Here is an 18,671-nt window from a genome sequence, read left to right as displayed (position 1 = left end):
TTTCAAAATAATAAATAAAATTATTTTAATAGCAGAAGTCTTCAAAAAGGGAAGATGGCATAAAAATGGCACAATGCACGGCGCTACTATATCTTAAACTAATTCCATTTGACACTGTTTCATAAGGAAAACATATTGAGCCTACCTTAAAATGTTGGTTTATTAGAACTGGATGTTTACTATATACCATATCAGAGAAATCAAGAAGCTTAAGAGCAGTAAAATTGCTTTGTTATTACTCGCATGAGCGGGCGAGACGTGGAATGTTAAGAAGGCTGCACGCCGTGCAGTGTGGCCATGCTTAGGAAAACTTTTTTTTGCACTTTGAAGCGACATATTTTTTGTCAACCCTGGGGAAAAGGTAATTAATTAAAATTTTTATTTTGAATCTAGGCCACCTCAGTATTTTTCTTGTTTACTAAATATAAATACATACAATTAAAATTATTTACAAGTCCAAAATGAAAGTATGTATTAGATTTTAGCATTCTACAATTTACAGGGCAGTCAGCATTGGAGTCAGTCTGTTAATGTACAAAGTTTTACAAAAACTTTTTTTTATCATTCATTTGCCGTAAGACTGGAAAAAATTTATCAAAATTGATTTTGCTACACAACTTGTGAATTGCCGTACGAACAATGTTTACACACTACCGTGCCACTGAAGAGCTTTCAAAACACTCCTAGTCACATTTTGTTCAGAATTACAGAAAACAGACATTTGAACATATTGTTTCTACATGCCTCAAACATTTTAAATTTAACAGTTGTTAAGAATTTTTACATATACTTATTTGAAAAAAGGTTTATTGGGCGATGGTTGCCTTTTCTCCATTAAAACAATCTAAAAGTCATATAAATATATTTAAACATGGGTCAAAAACTCAAATTGCAAATAATTCAAGAGCACAGTGTACCACCATGACACTTCTAATCTTTCAACATTTAATTTACAATCATAGATGTATAACAGTACTTTTGGATAAATGTTTTTGGTCTGTTGATGTAAAGCTTGGAAATGTCATGGCCCCACATGTGTTGAGAGTTGTTTACCATCGAAACGTCTATGCTATTGATAGTGAAGTAAAATTTAAATATTTACAGGAACGTAAACCATGGTAAATAACCATGAATGTTTTTCTGCCAATTCATTTTAGTCTTCAAATATTAGTGCAAACTGATAAAATTCGTAAAAAAAAAAGGCAGGTCTGTACCAAGGGAGAAGGGACGGGCAGGTAACGGGATATTTTCTATTGAATCACATCCTATGCATTATGCCATCGCGCTACTGTGATTCCAGCAATGAGTGTTCACTCACAAATACGTTCACTGCTGGCCTGGTGGCGTGCAATGGAAAGATAAGACTGTCTCCCCCGCCATAAAAAGGGAAACAATACTAACACGACTTAACATTCCCGGAATTATCTAGAAATTCATGACTTTCCCCAATTCCCAGTAAATTCACATTCTCGCCTCTTTCCGAGTTTTCCTGGTTTTCATGGTTGGTATACACAGGGTGTCTACCGAGTTACAAAAATAAAAATTAGTGACTTTTTCATGACAATTTCCACTGAAGTGTGACAACGAAACTTGTCAAAATGGTATAATTTTTAAATGTTATAAAATTAAGTGTAGCCTTACATCAAAAATAAAATGAAAAATTGAACGTTTACTTTTCTTTATCAAAATATACAGGCCTAAGTGCTGGAAAAAAAGACATAAGTTAAGCCTACAAATGAAGGTTAGTTTGAAACTTAATTGAATAAATTTAATTATATCTGCTTTCCCGCATGCCAATTTTTCGTCGCACTTTAAGCGCTAAAACACGTTAACATTTGTTGGCAAACATTTTCAGAACATTATATCATAGAAAATATTACAATTCCATTCCGTAGCACTTTAACCTCTTCGACAATGATTTCAGTTGGAAAATAAAATAGGGCGGCAATTTAGGGATTTTGTTGTTTTGTAATTTGTAAACATAGTCGTTAACAAAACCAAAACATGAAAATACATCACACATTTTGTGCACAAATTTTTGGCTTTCTTTTATCCTAGCAAAACATAAATTTACGTTTCGTACACACAAGCAAGCAGTAAACAAACGAACTCAACGCTAATAGTTCGATTATGAACGCTCGCCATTTGGCCAACAACTTATCGATATGGACGCAGGTCGCGCGCATTGACGCCTTGACAGCTGCTATCGATTATGTGCGATCGTTGTGCGCTCTGTAGAGTAAGAATGAAACTGACTACGCCATGACCGCCACGGAATGAATACCGTCCTTTTTTTAAGCGTGTAAGGTACGAGAATTTAATAAATTAAGTTTTCACAGCATTCGAATGGACTTTTTTTTTTTAAATAAAGAAGAGCAACTCGCTATTATTAAAATGTTCTCTGTATTCTATGTGAAAATTATGACGTTGCACATAGGAGAATAGAAGCTGTAAGCAACATTTTGAACGGGAATTTAAAGTAAATGTCTTATGGCGAAAATGGCGGGACTGGCCTAGTTAAACACGGGAAAATGTGTGGGAACATCTTAAGCGATGATGTTCCTGAAAATGAAAGCTGCCAAAAGCACAAAAAATATGGTATATACAAGATCAGTGCACAAGAAATACACATTAGCCTTGTAATTAATTTTTTCGTGACTTTTACCAAAATATACTTAAAAATGGTGACTTTTTCGGGACTTTCGTGACCTTTTAAAACATTCGTGACTTTTTCGTGACTTTCGTGACCTAGTAGACACCCTGTATACACCCTGATTTAAGCAATTGTTTTTATTGGCACACACAGCAAACTTCTGACACTGCATTATAGTATCATGATAGTATAGTGTCATGATTAGAATAAAGATGTAAATTAATAAAATATTTGAAGAATTAAAGATTTAAAGAGTAATGTAAAAAATAAAATTGTGTTCCTTCCGTTTGGTCTGTTACTTAGCCACATCACTTTTGTTTACTTTACGATGTGTTTTATATTTATTACTTATTAGATTTATCTAACAACGTACATTTATATGTACCTATTCACAACCCCCACCCCCCAACTTAATGTCTTGAGTCTGCCACTGATGTAATGACAGTGGAATTACTCATAAAAAAATAGTATAACCTCATTCAACATGTTTATTTCATTATTAGGCACAGGAAATTATTTGGGTGCGGAAGAAGGAAGAGGTCAACCACTACAATAGTAATACTTATCTATTCAAAGATAGGTTTAAAAATTTTGCTGAGTTTTTTTTTGTGCTGGGTTCTGTCAAACACAAGAACAAATTTTGAGGTAGCTAAGGAAAATGTTTCCAAGAATAAAAAAGCATTTAAGTCTTCTATTATGTAAGCAAATAGTAATAATTTTTAAGCGTACTTTGTATTTACCTTTTACCTGCATTTCCCAATTTTTTTCTTCCAGAAGAGAAGTAAAAATTATAAAATAGAATTTAAAGTGGATGTAGCTGGAAAAAAAAAGTATCTGAAAATGCAGTTTATTAATTCCTGACATTTTTTATAATCCTTCTGTAAAGTATTAAAGCTATAATTATGTTTGAAACAAGATGTTTTCATATTGTTTGAAATGTGGATATTATGAGCTATTGTTCGTCATTGCATAGGCAAGTTATTTTATGTTTCTTCGTACATTGTAGTCCTTGTAATCAATTTCAATAATATATGTTTACAAGGTTAGATTTTTGCATGTTTTGCTGATACTTATTTTAAGATGATTTTTTTGGTTACATTAATAAAAAATATTTAACACATAATAGGTAGAGCCAAGATTATATGGTTTTATGCGAAATCGCGAATTTTCACGCGAAATTCATCCCAAACCGCGAAAAATGTGAAATGTTTTCTAACCACAAATAAACACCTCAATATTGATTTAAATCGTTAACTACTGACGACTGGTTGATTGACAAAAATTCCGTATCTGTTTGTAGAAGAAATGGTCGTCATCCAACTGCAGTGTGATGGTTATTTAATGCGTTAATTATTCATCTTAAAAAATTACAAGATATCACAAAAATTGACGATTTCACGAACAAAAAAAAAAGATTGTTATCGGAGTTAGGTTAGGGTTTTTAAACGCATCTAGCCACTAGAGATCACGCAATATTAACAACTGACGATCGTAAACTAAAATTAACAAGTTAACAAACACAACAACGTGAAAAATCTCAGCGCCTTGTTTGCTGTATCCTTTGAAAAATACACGTGAACAAAAACTGCATTCATTAAATAAATACGTATGAAAATAAAATAAAAGCAAACATTGATATTTAATGATCACTTGATATTTAATGAAATTTCACTGTAACGCAATTTTGTGTGCTTGTTGAATAAGCAGTTTACCGTGAAGCCTTCATTTTCATTTCACACTTCACAGGCGAGAGAGCCAAAATCGTAACATAATCGAAGTTTTCCGATCGCTAATGAAAAAGCACCATATTGCAAGGATTTATTTATTTTACGGTCATTAAATATTTTAAATAACGCTTAACCTACCCAACCCTCCCGGAAAATAAATAAAAACATTTATTTTACTGACCTGACATAACCTAACCTTTTACTTCGGGTTGAGTATATGGCTCTCTCGCCTGTAAAAAGTAGGCTTCCCGCGGTTTATTTTTTCGCTACAACTTCAGTAAATACTAGTTTTTGGTACCTCCGGGCTTTGTTTACAAATGACGTGCATAAATGAAAACTAAATTTCTTAATCATGCCGAAAAATAAAGCTACTGCGTCATCACGTGCTGACGAGTTTAAGAATGAGGGATTATATGTCAGTGACGGAAAAATACTTTTCTGTAAATATTGTAATTGCCGTTTGGAGCATGAACGTAAGGACACGGTAAACAAGCACATAATTAGCGACAAACATGTAAAAGCTAAACGATCCCCATGCACTTTGAAACGACAGCTTTCAATCCCTGAAGCAGGAGTGGCGCAAATATGCGCAAAAAAACAAAAGGAAGATTTTGTTCTCGAAACTGTTGAAGCCTTTGTAGCTGCAGGTATTCCTCTTGAGAAACTTGACAACAGCAAGCTGACTGCATGGATGCAGAAGCATGTAAGTGGTGCTGGTGATCTTCCAACAGCGGATTGGATGAGGAAAAAGTACATTCCCCTACTTAGAGAGAAAAAAGAAGCGGAAATCAAGCAGCAGCTCTTGGGGCAAGATGTGGTCATACTCGCAGATGAAACCACTGACAAGAGTAATAATTGTTTTCAACATCTTGTTTAAAATTCTGAAACCAGGTGCTGAACAAGATGTTATCTTAGGGGCTTCTTGTGTCCTTGATGCAGCAAATGCTGTTTGTTGTTCTCGGGCAGTGATTGATGTATGCTCCAAATATGAAGTCAAGGAAGAAAACATAATTGCGTATGTTACAGATAGTGCCAGGTACATGACAAAATCTGCTGGCACCCTTGAAGGTGTATTTGGTGACCACATGTACCACATACAATGTTGGGCCCATAAAGTAAACATTGTTGGGCAGATCTGGCAAAACAACTTGGAAGAACTGAACCTCTTCGTTTGTAAGGTAAAGATGGCCTTTCTTAACACCAGAAAGAGGAGGCATGCATACCTTCAATTTCTTCTCCAGAAACATGGAGAAAACAAGGCTCTGGTAAAGTTATTCCCCATGCCAGTTGTTACACGTTGGAACACATGGTTTGAATCTGTATCATACCTCGCACTCCATCTGCACGACATTGTGGAATTCTTTGAGCAGCTTAGCGAAGATAACTCTGGTGTTAAATATATCAAGGGACTCCAGAAGGAAGAGTTACAATGTCTTGAGGCCACTCTTACATTTGTGGCTCAAAACTGTAACACCTTTGTAGAGCTAATTAATTTTCTTGAAGGAACAAAGTATCCTATTGCTCATCAGTTGTGCACAAAATTGAGTAAACTGCAAACTACTCTTGATGTCTTGGCTAAGGGAATATTTCCTGAAAATGTTGAAGACATTTTGGCTGAAATGAAAACTGTCAACTCTGCAGCCCTTAAAGAGCAGTTCAAGAACACAGCTAAACTCAGTCTTATAAAACTGATTGATCTGGTGAACACTGATCCATCTCGTCAACTATTTCTGGGAATCAGCGCTCTAATGAATCCTCAAAATGTAGGAAACATTCGTGTGGAGGAAAAAGAATTCCAGAAATATATTGGGAACCTACCTTTCCTTTGCAAGGTGCAGAAGACCTCTGTAGCGACAGGCTACATAACACTCCAAAACCTGGTTTCCCAAGAGCAGAAGAAACCGCATGTGAACTACATAGACATGGTGGACATACTATGTAAAATGAAAGCGGATTATCCTGAATTTGCAGCTGCTGCTTTAAAGTTAATATGGATACCTGCAACGAATGTGGACTCAGAAAGATCTTTTTCTAAGTATTCTGTAGTTGTAAGTGACAGAAGAAGATCCCTAAAACCAGAGAATGCTGAACTGCTGACAATGGTGGCTTTTTCCTGAGCTTAATTATATTGCATTTATAGAACAAAAGTTTAACTGTAGTTTCTATATTAATTAATTTAGACTCTCTCCTGAACTCAGGAACAGTACTTACCTGCATAAGAATACTGAATATTTTAGTTGTTAATTTTTTATGTACTCTCAACATAGTATTGTTTAATGTGCATATTTTAAGTCTCTAACCACGAATTATTGAAACATTTGATCAAGGCAGCTCTGCTAGGTGTGTACATGTTATTACATGTGTTTTAATTTTTTATGACGATAAATTCGAAATCCACAATTCTTAATGACGAAAAGTCCTTTTTCATAACACCATAAAATCTTGGCTCTAATAATAGGTAATTAATGTAGCTGATGTAACCTAACTGACAAACCATTAAAATGGTAAACTGCTTGCAATATTACAATGCTATTTAACAGCATGATTAGTAAAAAATGTCAGGAACTAAAAATTTAATTTTCCAATTTTTAGATAATTTTCATTTTTTTTGTTGGTTAATTACTGACGTGATAATTAAGAAATGTGAAACTATCCCTACTTACCAGTCAGGTTGACCTGTCAATCAACAACACAATAGCATTTAAAGTTTTCTTACCAGATAATTTTCTTTTCTGTTATTCTTTTGAAACCTTAATACTACCCAAATTTATATATACAATTCCCTGTTAAAATTTGTTTTAGTGACTTTTGCAGGCAGCTTTTTAAAGCATGTTTTAATTAGTGGTTTTCCTTATAAGTTACCAATTGTATTCTCATTTCTAAGTTTTCAGAACCCTTATAGCACATTTATCATAGGTACCAAAAAAAATTAGCTCATTTTTATAAATCTTTAGGTTTCAAGTTTTTACATAAGCACAATAAAGGAAACCAGCTATTCCTAATATTTATCAACATGTGTAGCATGCTGAAGGGGGCTGTCTACTGAATGTGTGCCAATGTTTTTGGGGTAAGCTGTTGTAATTACTTGTACAACTTATTGACAATCACACACCCAGGGACTTAAAACATAAATTTGGATGAAATTATTTTTAACAGCTAATATACTTTTATAGTTACCTTTAGAACTAAAATGTTAAAAAAATGTGTCGTATAAATGTAGTGTTACAAGTCCACTAGCTTTATATGTAACTGCACTTGTTTTTAAAGATGATCCGATTATATACAAATTTAAATGGCCTTATTCAAATGAAATTATAGTTTGTCAATTTAAAAAATTGATTAAAATTCATATAGTAGTTAATCATGTGTATTGTAGAGTTGAAAAACAAGGAAAACAAAAAATATATACAAAAAATTAGCTTTATCAATCACATGCATCTATAAATATGTAGACTGCCCCCTAACAAAAAATTAATATTCAAATATTATAAATACAAAACTTGTTTACAGAAAAATGTGACTATAAATATATTACACACAAAAAAGTTGGATGTTTTGGCATTCAAATGTATGATATTTAGCAATGTGCGAATCATGAAAGTTATATCCAGAATTAAACTATGATTGCTATTTTAAGTCACATTCAGTCTTAAAGCTTTAAAGTACTATGATACTTACCACGGACATGATGAGAAGTGTGAAGTCCTTTATGGATATTTAATAGTAACTAAACTTGCTGGTGACAAAATTACATACTGTCAATGTCAATTTTCTGGGACAGGTGATAACATAAAATACTTCTATAAAATGGAGCCTACAAAAATTATTTTATTCACTTAAAACAAAATTTATTGCATACTTAAGGTTGTCCATTCTTAATTTAAACCACTTGAGTTATTTACTGGCAGAGGTAAATTAAATTAAATTTTCTTCAAATTATTGACAATGCAGGCTCAAGGAATAAGACCTGACACTGTAATAACAGCTGACAGTACTACATTAATATGTTCAAACTGTTTAATGTGTATGCCTGAAAAACCTTCACCAATTTCCAACCCTCCCCCTTTTTTCCCCCCTAGTTTGCATAACATTTTTAGTATAGTTCCTGATGGCTTTGGTGCAGCTAGGACCAATAATTTTCCTCTCTTTACTTCTACAAACACCACTGTGAAATGATTTGTAAAAGACAGTGGCTCAGGAAATGTGTATTAATGTATGAATTATCCTATTTATTCATTTATTTATATTACACCAGTTTAACATTATTTTGTTTAAATAATGGCAGGAAAACTTACAATCATTAAACAGGAATGTAGCAACATTGCAGATTGACTTGGAACTTGCCATGTTCAACACACATTGTAAAAATAATAAAGTTTTGAAATCGTGATTTCTTACTTTCACAGGTTTACATGTGATGAAAAGAAACAAGGATTACAAGAGGAATGTTGAGGCACTATTATTACTGCTCACTCCTGCAGTGAGCACTGAAGAGTGATGGTGATGCATTTGTTTAGTAACAAATTTTGTAACTAAAATATATACTTAGAGTTCCAAGAGTTTGCATTTCCTAAGTGCAAGCGGAATTTTAAAAAAAATACTTTTTGCTAGTTATGAATATTTTCATTTTAAACATGCAATTGTTTGAGGAAAGCTGACACGCTGTGCATACTCCCACTTAGAGCACTAATCACTGCAGCATGGAGTAAACATTTAAGTTTCATCTATACATATCATCTCTTGTCTGTTAGGCAACATGGTCATCTTCTGGTTTGGTTCTTATTGTTCTTTGGACAAGCTAGTTTATCCACTGTCAAGGTGTGCTGTGCTGCAGCATTTATCTTCACAAAAAGGACGAAACTAGGAACATAGTAACCGTTTCTATGTGCAAAAAAATATATCATAGTAAAGAATGTGGCAATCTGACTATTTTCCTAACTTTTAACATGCGGAATAATATGAGAGAACATATTAAAAAAGAGAGAAAATTATATTAAGACTAAGAAAAAATTTAAAAGGGCTTAACATCGCATTATTATGCACAGATGCATAAGGCACTGAGATTTCCAAGACCATAATGGACTGAACCACTCGGGTAGCATCTGAGTGCTTATAAATTTAAGTCATACTGTTTTTTTGGGATCAAATCCACAGCCCTAGCTATATGAGCATGATACAATACTGTAAAAATATTGGAAAAACTGTTCCACAGAATGTTAATTAATAAATGAAATATAGTTGAGTAAGTAAACATTAAGTAATCAGGAAACAGTCAATACTATAGGGAAACACAAGACAAAAATGAGAACCATTAACCCATGTCAATGCTTAAGAGAGATTGTACAAATATGCGAGATAAGAAACCAATTTTAATGTAAAGTAAAGTACGGCAAAAGTTCACAATTACTAGATAACAAAATATAACAAATTAATGCTCTCAGCTGTATTATGCATTAAATTTTGGTAGTATTTATTACACTGTGGAATAAAAAAATTATATTTCCGACACTATTTAAATTGCACATGATCTTGCACAGAAAAAATATACTAACTATAGTTTGCAAAATTTTCATACCACATAATTAAAAATAACTAATGTTTCACATTTTTAGTTACCTAAATTATTTTCAAAAGTTAATTAATTACTTCAGAAAATCAAATTTTGGCTCAAATCTGATTTTCAGGGCAAAAAAAAAATATATCAACCAATATCCAGCACAAAATTGACATTGTGTCTACATTATCACCCTTGATTAAAGTTGAAATAAACTATATAATGCTGTTTCTTGAATTTCAAATCGGTCCAAAAATAAAGTAGTAACTATAAATTATTTGATATCCAAATCATACTATTTTTAATAACCTCAATGCAAAAAATAAACATACCTGAATCGATTAACATCAAGAAACAGCACTAATATAAACAACCCACCTTTAACATATCAGATGTAAGACAACCCACACACTTACTACATATGAATTGTATAATTCACCAAAACAAAACAGATGCAGTAAGAGTTGACTTCTCTTGACATCCACACCAAACGAACCTACTTTACCTATTGAAGATTATAAATCTACCTGTTTGCCATTCAGGTTGACGAAATGCTCTGCTACACATCGTTCCACGGCTTCATCAGACTCGAACGATAAAAATCCAAATCCTAGTGTATCATACAACGAATCAAAACATAGTCGAACACAGCAAAGCCTTTCCCAGGGTTAAGACACTGCTGCCTGCCTGTCCATTGGTTCGTTCAACACGTCGTGGCATCCAGGCTAGAAGCACAAGCTTCGGAGCGGCAGTCAGACAACCAGACTCAGAAGCTTGCATTAACAGTTTTAAATTACTACTACGACGGACACCAACCGATTCGAAATAAGTTTAATTAAAAATAATAAACCTCTATGTAACTAACCTAAAACAAATAGTATATTACTTAGGCCTAATCATCATATAACATTAACAATAAGCTATAATTTTGTTAATCTAACAGCAAAATTATATTAAGGCCAGAATAAATATTACTCTACAGAGTTTCTTAAATGTACATAAAATATACTTAGCTGTAATGTGTGAGAGCTAGTCTGTAGAGTAAATTACAATGAATAAAAATTAGAGGTTTTGGACATAATATTTGGGAATGTTAATCTCTACATAAAATTCCTACACCAATGATTTTGTACTACGGATAAATGTAATAAAAATAAATGGCAGCAGTGACACAACCAACTGAAATCAAAAGAATAAACATACACAGATCATTAAACTGCTATAGAAATGTGCATAGTTCCAAACCTTTTAAAAGCACATTTCAAAAATGTACAAAATGAAAGTACAAATAAACCCTCACTTAAAAAAATTTCTTGAATAAGTTAAAACATTTTTTTTAGGATTTGACCTATAAATATTTTTATTTTACTTTCATAAAAAGTTTTCCCAGTTAGTAAGATAGTCTATATTTCTATTTAACTTTTAACAGGGATTTACTGTAAAAATAGTTCCAAAATTTTCTTGTAAAGGTTTTAAAAAACTGTGCACATCTTTCATAATATTATGTAGATTAAACTTGAATGTAGAGCAGGTCTAAGTCATGAAATAATGCATTCTACCAGAAACAAATGCAAATTAGCTGCACAAACTTCGGTACACACTGCCTTTATGACATTATTTAACATATTTAAAATATTTGAAGGACAAACAACAAAATTCATTACAAAGCATAGAATGTCACTTCCATAAACTGAAAATAAAGAAATTTATGTGTATTAGAACGGTCTATAGTTATGCTTCAGTGTGTATGTATAAACTCTACACACACTAAATGTGAATATAGAAAATCATAAAATATGCATCAAACCCATCACTAAATATATACGCTCAAAACTGACCTAATACACTTTTATAAAAACCAAAAAAGAGACCCCAAAAATTTTTTCCCCAAGATTTTATACCAATTTTTAAATTTGTATTACTCACTTTAAAAAAAATGTTTTAAATTTTTTATTAGTAATATATAACAATTCTCAATGAAATCTTTGTATGCTTTGTAGTAGTATGTAATAATATAAAACTATTATAAAAATTTAAAATAGAAAATGATGGTTGTTCCTTTGTGTACACTTGCACAGCCATATTAATAATTGCTTTATAGAACATAAACCTGAATTTCCTAAGCATAAGGCTTACTTTACAAGGTTCTTGTTACATTAACTACATGAGCAAGATTTATAGTACGTATCGCCATGAGACATTATTTCATTAGGTTCCTCAATTTTCTGTAATAAATAACATACACTACATGATTCTGCAACTACATACCTAATTAGTAATAATAATGGAAAAACAGTAACAACAGGCAACAACCCCTTATCCTCTGAACACTTCAAAAATGATAAAGTATTCAAATGTTTGAATGCAGTTTCGTACATCAAAATGGTTACAGAAATTTAAAGAAAATAGATGAAACATGAAACATAATCAATATTCAACTAAGCAATCTCGTGCCACAGAAATTTTCAGTTCTAGATTAAGACAGTGCAATTGGAAGCATCTAAAACTTATTTCAAGATTAATGCATAAAGTTTAAAGGGGAGAGATAATATTCATGTCCACATCACCAAAGTTTTGATTCATGGCCATATGGCTTAATGCTGGCACGTGGCACAAAAATTTAAGTTGTTTAGAGCGGCAATGGAACTGCCTTGAACACACTCAGCAATGTATAATAATAAATGTTACACAATTGAATTTAACTTCTATTGGTCCAGCTGAACTTAAATGAAGTGCTATCGCAACGTAAATTGCGGGAAATGCTTTCACATTAAGTGAGAAAATGATGGTTCAAGTAAAAAAATATGTTAATCACAGGAATTTGTAAATCGCAGGTTAGTAAAATTGAGGTTTAAATGTTTATCTCCAATCTATAACATATCACCAAAAATGTGACACGCCTAAAGAACAGTATGATAATCAGGACATTTTTTTTATCATAATTTAGCAATGAAACATTATATATGTTCACAGGCAGGTTTATACCTGTCAGAATGATTCAAGGTGGTATGCTGAAAAGAATAAACATTAAAAATTTCGTAAGAAATTATGGACAGATGCCATTGTAGAACAAGACTGAAAATAAGTATAACCACCACTCATAATAATGTGTTAATTCCAGAAAAATACAGCACCAATACAATACCTATTTTCTCCATCAGAAAATCTGTTTACCATAATTTTAATAGACACTACTAACGTTAAAATATATTGACAGTATTTATTATGGGTCTAAAAATATTTTAAGTACATTAATATACGCATAATCACATTTTAAAAATGAACATTCTAAAATAAAATAAAAACGTAAAAATTTCACAGGGTGAATTGGAAAAAACTTTTATTAGAAAGCATGTTTTAAAAACATTTCTGACATAAATATATTATTTAAACTGAAGCTGTTTTACCCTATAAGACTAAAGAATAAAGAAGCATTACTTTACATTTTATATTAACAAGAAATATTATTTAACCTGATAAAATAATTCCAAACTGTTGTTAACTAAATGCATGTCTGAAAATTACAACACTCAAATAGTTAAGCACATGACTTGCTACTACTGCATCCTGGCAGGCATGACATAAAAATCTTCTTGCTTTCTCAAGACTTATGTTGGCTTACAGGATGGTGTAATATAAACATTGTTCAACAAACAACCATTTCTGTGGAATAAAAGTCACTGAATGGTTTTAATTGGGCAATTATAATTTGGCAAACAAGGAAGCAAATTAAGGAAATGATCATCCCACATTTTTTTTTATTTATCATAGAACGAAAAATTCTTTGTATTGTGTTTAGTGTTATGTGCAGTTGCCACTGTGCACGCACAGAAATTAAAGTTATGTAAAATGAAATATATCTACTTAAAATCAGGCCCTATTCACAACCAGAACCACAGTGTCACTTTGAGAGGCAGTTGTGCCATTGCAAAGTATTTGAATTGCAGAAAATCAATTTAGGGATTGCAAAAAAATTCAAAAAAGGAATTAAGTAATATAATATTTACTTTATTTGATAAGTAAACCTATTAACCTGTAAACTAACCTTTGGGTTTATTAATACAAATTTACAGTTTTATTCAGAGCTGGACAAAATTTTGCACACATTACCTTAAAACAATAGAAAGGTCACAGTAAGATTTTGAAAGATATAACCCAACCCCCAATCTCTTTAAAACAGAAATTTGGTACTTCTAGATTAAATTTTCAGTGTTGCCAACTTTCAGGTGGACCATCAGTAATTACTAGGGGCAGGCATTTTTCACGAATAAATCTGAACGCCTACTAGACTGCAACAGGGTATATGCGTTTCTTCCTTGTGATTGGCGGTCGTCTGCGAAAAAGTAGTTACCTTATTTGGTTGAGCCACTCTGGATGCATTTGGTTCCCCAATTAATTACTGTGATTGGTGTTTCAACAATTGTCATGTACCTGAAAGAAACTCACCCAATCACGAAACACAGACGATGCTACAAGTGTTTTAACTTTCAGCTAGTCTCGGAATCTAATCGCGAAATATGCATGACCCTAGTAATTACATTATATGAACAATAAAATGCTATAAAGCTAATGCCAAATACTATACGTACTCTAGAAAATAATTAACACACCTTAACAGTAATGCCAGTAAATAGTTTAAAAATTTCAAAGATCTAAAATAACTTTATAAAAAATTAAACAAGTATCAGTTATTTTACATCTACCTTAAACTTCATAATGCTTGCATGCTTGATTCTTGAATCTCCTTGGGAATAAATAATTTTTATAGAACTTTCAATAAGATGAACTGAATTTAACCAAACAAAATTTACCCAAATTATTCTACCAGATATTCAGTCAACAGCCATCCAAAAATATATGCTCTATTTATCACACAAAATGCTGAGATACACACTATATTTGAGTTTTCGTAGTAAATAAATGACAATCCATAATTCCCTGACTGAATCTGAACATAATTATGAAAAATCTGCAATACTTGACAAAAATTAATCTTGCACCTTTGAAAATCAACATTAGAAAAAAAATCTTTGTGTACATCCAATTGTGAAATTTAAAAAAAAAACACACCCCCTTTCTCTTTTTACCTTTTCCTACTTTTAACCCTTTCACGTTTGCATCCCTGTTACCACCAAAAATTTTAATTTCTTAGTAAAATTTTGGAGATCTGAGATTTATACCAAATAGCAAAGCTTCTTCACTCTGCTTAAAGCCAGGGCAACACCAAAGACTTCAGCTAGTACTCTATAATTGTTTCAGAAATGAGCTGCTCTCAACAACATTATTTGTGACAGCATGTGAATTAGTTCTTTGTGTGATCCCAAAGCTGTTAAACTTCCACTGCAGAGCTACAGTGAAGACGTATTGAGCTGACTTGCTATGTTGTGCTGCTCTCTGTTTCCATAGGTGAGTACTAATATGGGTGAAAGCGATTTGTGGGTTACTATACCTTCAAGACACTTTTTGTGCACAGCTGCATAATTTAACTTGCAATATATATATTTACATTTTCAACAGTAACAATGGTGACAAATATGCACACATGTCTTTAAAAACATTCAATGTGATTCTATGTAATTTTTACAGTTAGCCTATGCTGCACATCATGGACCCATTCTGTGCATACTATGCACAATTAATTCAAAAAGCATGTCTTTCACTAACCTCTTGACTTTTTCTTCTCCTGATCATACATTATCACCACCTCCATTACTTTGCCAAAGCGGTTGAAATACTGCCGTAGGTCTGTTTCGGTGACGTTTGAAGGCAGACCACCCAGGAAAACTTTTGGGTAGCTGTTGCTTCGCTTTGGCTTTTGCAAGCTGCGTGGATTGCATGGTTTTGGGTCAATCTAAAAAAAAAAAAACACAAAATAAGCTGTGAAAACTTTTCTAGTCAATGCACACTGCGAAGAAGCTTTATTATAAAAACTTCACGATGCCAAAATTATTATGTTTGTTTAGGTTTTCTTAACTAAAAAATTCTTTCACTAACTATTATAGTTGAGGATAAAAAACACAGCAGGAAACTATTTTTTTTAACAATTACAAGCAATCTAATAATTAAATTATATTAATATATATTTTATAGTAAAATTATATAAGAATAAATGCTACAAAAAGGATGGCTTTTATTTGATCATTCTCAGATAAGAATCTAGGACTTGACATTGATAATGGACAAGGAAGGATAGAAGGGACATTTAAGGGGAAGGGTCTGAAACTGGAACTAGTCAATCTGCACATCTATAAACCAAAGGGAAGATCTGATACAGATCACCAGACATGGAGGTGGATTCAAGGGTAAAAAAACAGGCTCTAAAATATTAATTTCATTCGTGCAACAGCATTAATACCACCACGTGTATAGACTTCACACACGGTGATATAATTATAACATTAGACCCTGTCATACGAATAGAGAAGCACCTCAAATTCCTTTCTACCACATAAAAAAATTGAATGTAAAATCATTTTTTTTATATTGCTGCTTTGTGATTTTCATTTGTTTCATGAATGGAGAATTGTAACTGGTAGGCAAACAGCCCTTTAAATTGTTTAAATATCTGCTGCACTATTATGCAAAAAAAAAAAAGCTTTACTAATATAAATATGTAGGTGCGTGAGTTTGCTTGTAATTACTGGATCAATTACAAAAAGTCTTACTATTACAAAGCTTTATTTTTTTTCAAATGGACATAGGCTATTGTAGTATGTTTACAAACCCTTCAGAACTTTAAGGAGGCACAACTTAAAGACAAAAACACAAAATTATGTTTTGGTACAATATAGCAATAATTGTAACTAAAACAGGAGAAACAACAAATTATCTTATTTCTTGGTTTATGCTAACTAAACAGTTACAAATAAATTTAATCTACAAATTCAAAGCAAATTACCAGTTCTAGAATCTTGTAGTTTTCTCTTTTAAGAGAAAAAAAAATTACAATTAAAATGCACTAAAATGAAAATATTAAATTTAGTGGATTAGTTAATTTATGCTGTATGACAACGAACATGAGAAGGTTAGCAACTCAATACTTGCTTGCCTTTACATGGTATATACAGCACATTTACATTTCCAGTATCAGTGCTATTTCTAGTATAACATGAAACACTCACATGACTAATAATAAACTCTCATTTGTACTTTACTATGCCTCCAACAATAAAAATGTGTTCTGATAGTTTTTATTTAAGCAGCCAAAATAGTGCATACTTTAGAAATACATTTCAAAATAGTTTTTTGTTATTAAGATAAGCAATTCATGAACCTGAACAAAAAAATTCATTTATTCAGTTTAAGAGTAGGTTAGTAACTTAAGAATTAAATGTCACTACTCCTAACTCTGAGAACACTTACAGCCATTTAAAAACACTTACATTACAATTCTTCCTTGTTTCTAATCAAAAGATTATGCATGCAGAATGCATCTATAGTACCAATGAGTGTGTGTCAGCCTTCTCACAATACAAGATTACATAATTTAAAGAATATTCCTTTTTTCCCCATAAAAAATAGATATATGTACATAATTTAAGATAAGTTAATATACCAATAAATAATGGTACAATCTTTCTATTCTGTAGTCTATACATATGTATACACCTCGGACTCGCATACTGCGAACAATTGGTTCCGAGAAATACTTGCACTAAGTGAATTCGCGTTACACGAGTTCGGCTATCCCTGTTAATAACAATGTTATTTTGTATGGTACGGTTTAGTGAACGCACAAAAAAATCCTTTTAAGTACTAGGGGAAGGTAATAAAACTGTCACACTTAGTGGTAGAGAGCATCAGTCGTATTAACTTTGAGGAAAAAACATCTAAGAACAATAATGAAACATGGCACAACTGTTTGGGCACACACACACCAAGTTACCTTTGAGTTTTCCCCTAAATTCTTATGTGTGTCTGTTTAAAAAAAAAAAACCTAAAACATAAAAATGAACTCGTAAACACACATAAGTTGCAGATTTCTTTACATAAATTTAAAAATTAACGTAGATTGTCATGAGAAAAAGAGGATGTGGATGTAGTCGCTTCTTCCTCCACGAGTGAATATGTAAACAAGCTGTCTTTGTGTTCGAGTACAGCAGGAGGTGATTCAACTTCCTGTCCTGAAGTGGGAGGGGTAGCTGGCGTGTCACAACCTTCATCTTCTCTTTCCCAAGCTGGCACCGCCGCCTCCTTCACAAGGTCTGCTCTTTTGGAAGTCGATGCAGGTGCAAAAAAACTTTCTAGCCATGTTTGTGTTTTACTTTTGTTTTGCGTTCGTACAAGTCTTTGTACAACTGACATACCTTATCAATTTCTTTTTTGAAGTTGTCACTTCTTTCTCCGTTAGGATCATTCTCCTCTACAATCATACGAGCTTCGTTTATTTTGCAAAAAAATGTAGCCAGATCTGTTGATGTGAGGACTTGTTCAGCTCTAGGTGACATGTCTTCTGTTGCTTCCTGCTCTGCACGTCTCACCTCATCCTGTTCAATAAGTTATAGTGCGGTCAGTTCTACATCATGGGAGTTAATGTATTCATTCACATCTGTTGTGTCAATTTCTTCAAATCCAAGTTTTGCCCATATCCACTACATCCTCTGCTATTTCCTCTAGCAGACTCTCAACTCCTCTCTAAAGAATGGACACAGCTTCTTCCAAACACCACTTAGACAAGATTGTTTCATCTCATCCCAGCTTGCAGAGATGTTATCAATGGCATTTTTTATGGAATACG

At 32.5% G+C, this 18,671-nt stretch overlaps 1 protein-coding gene across 36 annotated transcripts in view; it reads right to left on the bottom strand.

Moving 5' to 3' along the window:
• The window catches only part of LOC134537089 (heterogeneous nuclear ribonucleoprotein 27C), a 278,967-nt gene that overhangs the window by 134,216 nt on the left and 126,080 nt on the right, over positions 1–18,671 (bottom strand). For all 36 annotated transcript variants that reach the window (XM_063377398.1, XM_063377553.1, XM_063377418.1 and 33 more), the window contains 2 exons: positions 15,599–15,785; positions 10,462–10,544 (listed from right to left, as the gene is read on the bottom strand). In XM_063377398.1, the coding sequence (XP_063233468.1) occupies positions 10,462–10,544; positions 15,599–15,785 (270 nt within the window). The remainder of the gene's footprint in view (positions 1–10,461; positions 10,545–15,598; positions 15,786–18,671) is intronic.

This window comes from Bacillus rossius, chromosome 1, assembly GCF_032445375.1.
Source record: "Bacillus rossius redtenbacheri isolate Brsri chromosome 1, Brsri_v3, whole genome shotgun sequence".
NCBI classification, from domain to species: Eukaryota; Metazoa; Arthropoda; class Insecta; order Phasmatodea; family Bacillidae; genus Bacillus; species Bacillus rossius.
The sequence above is the reverse complement of the archived record's forward strand: the minus strand, read 5'-3'. Positions and strand labels throughout refer to the sequence as shown.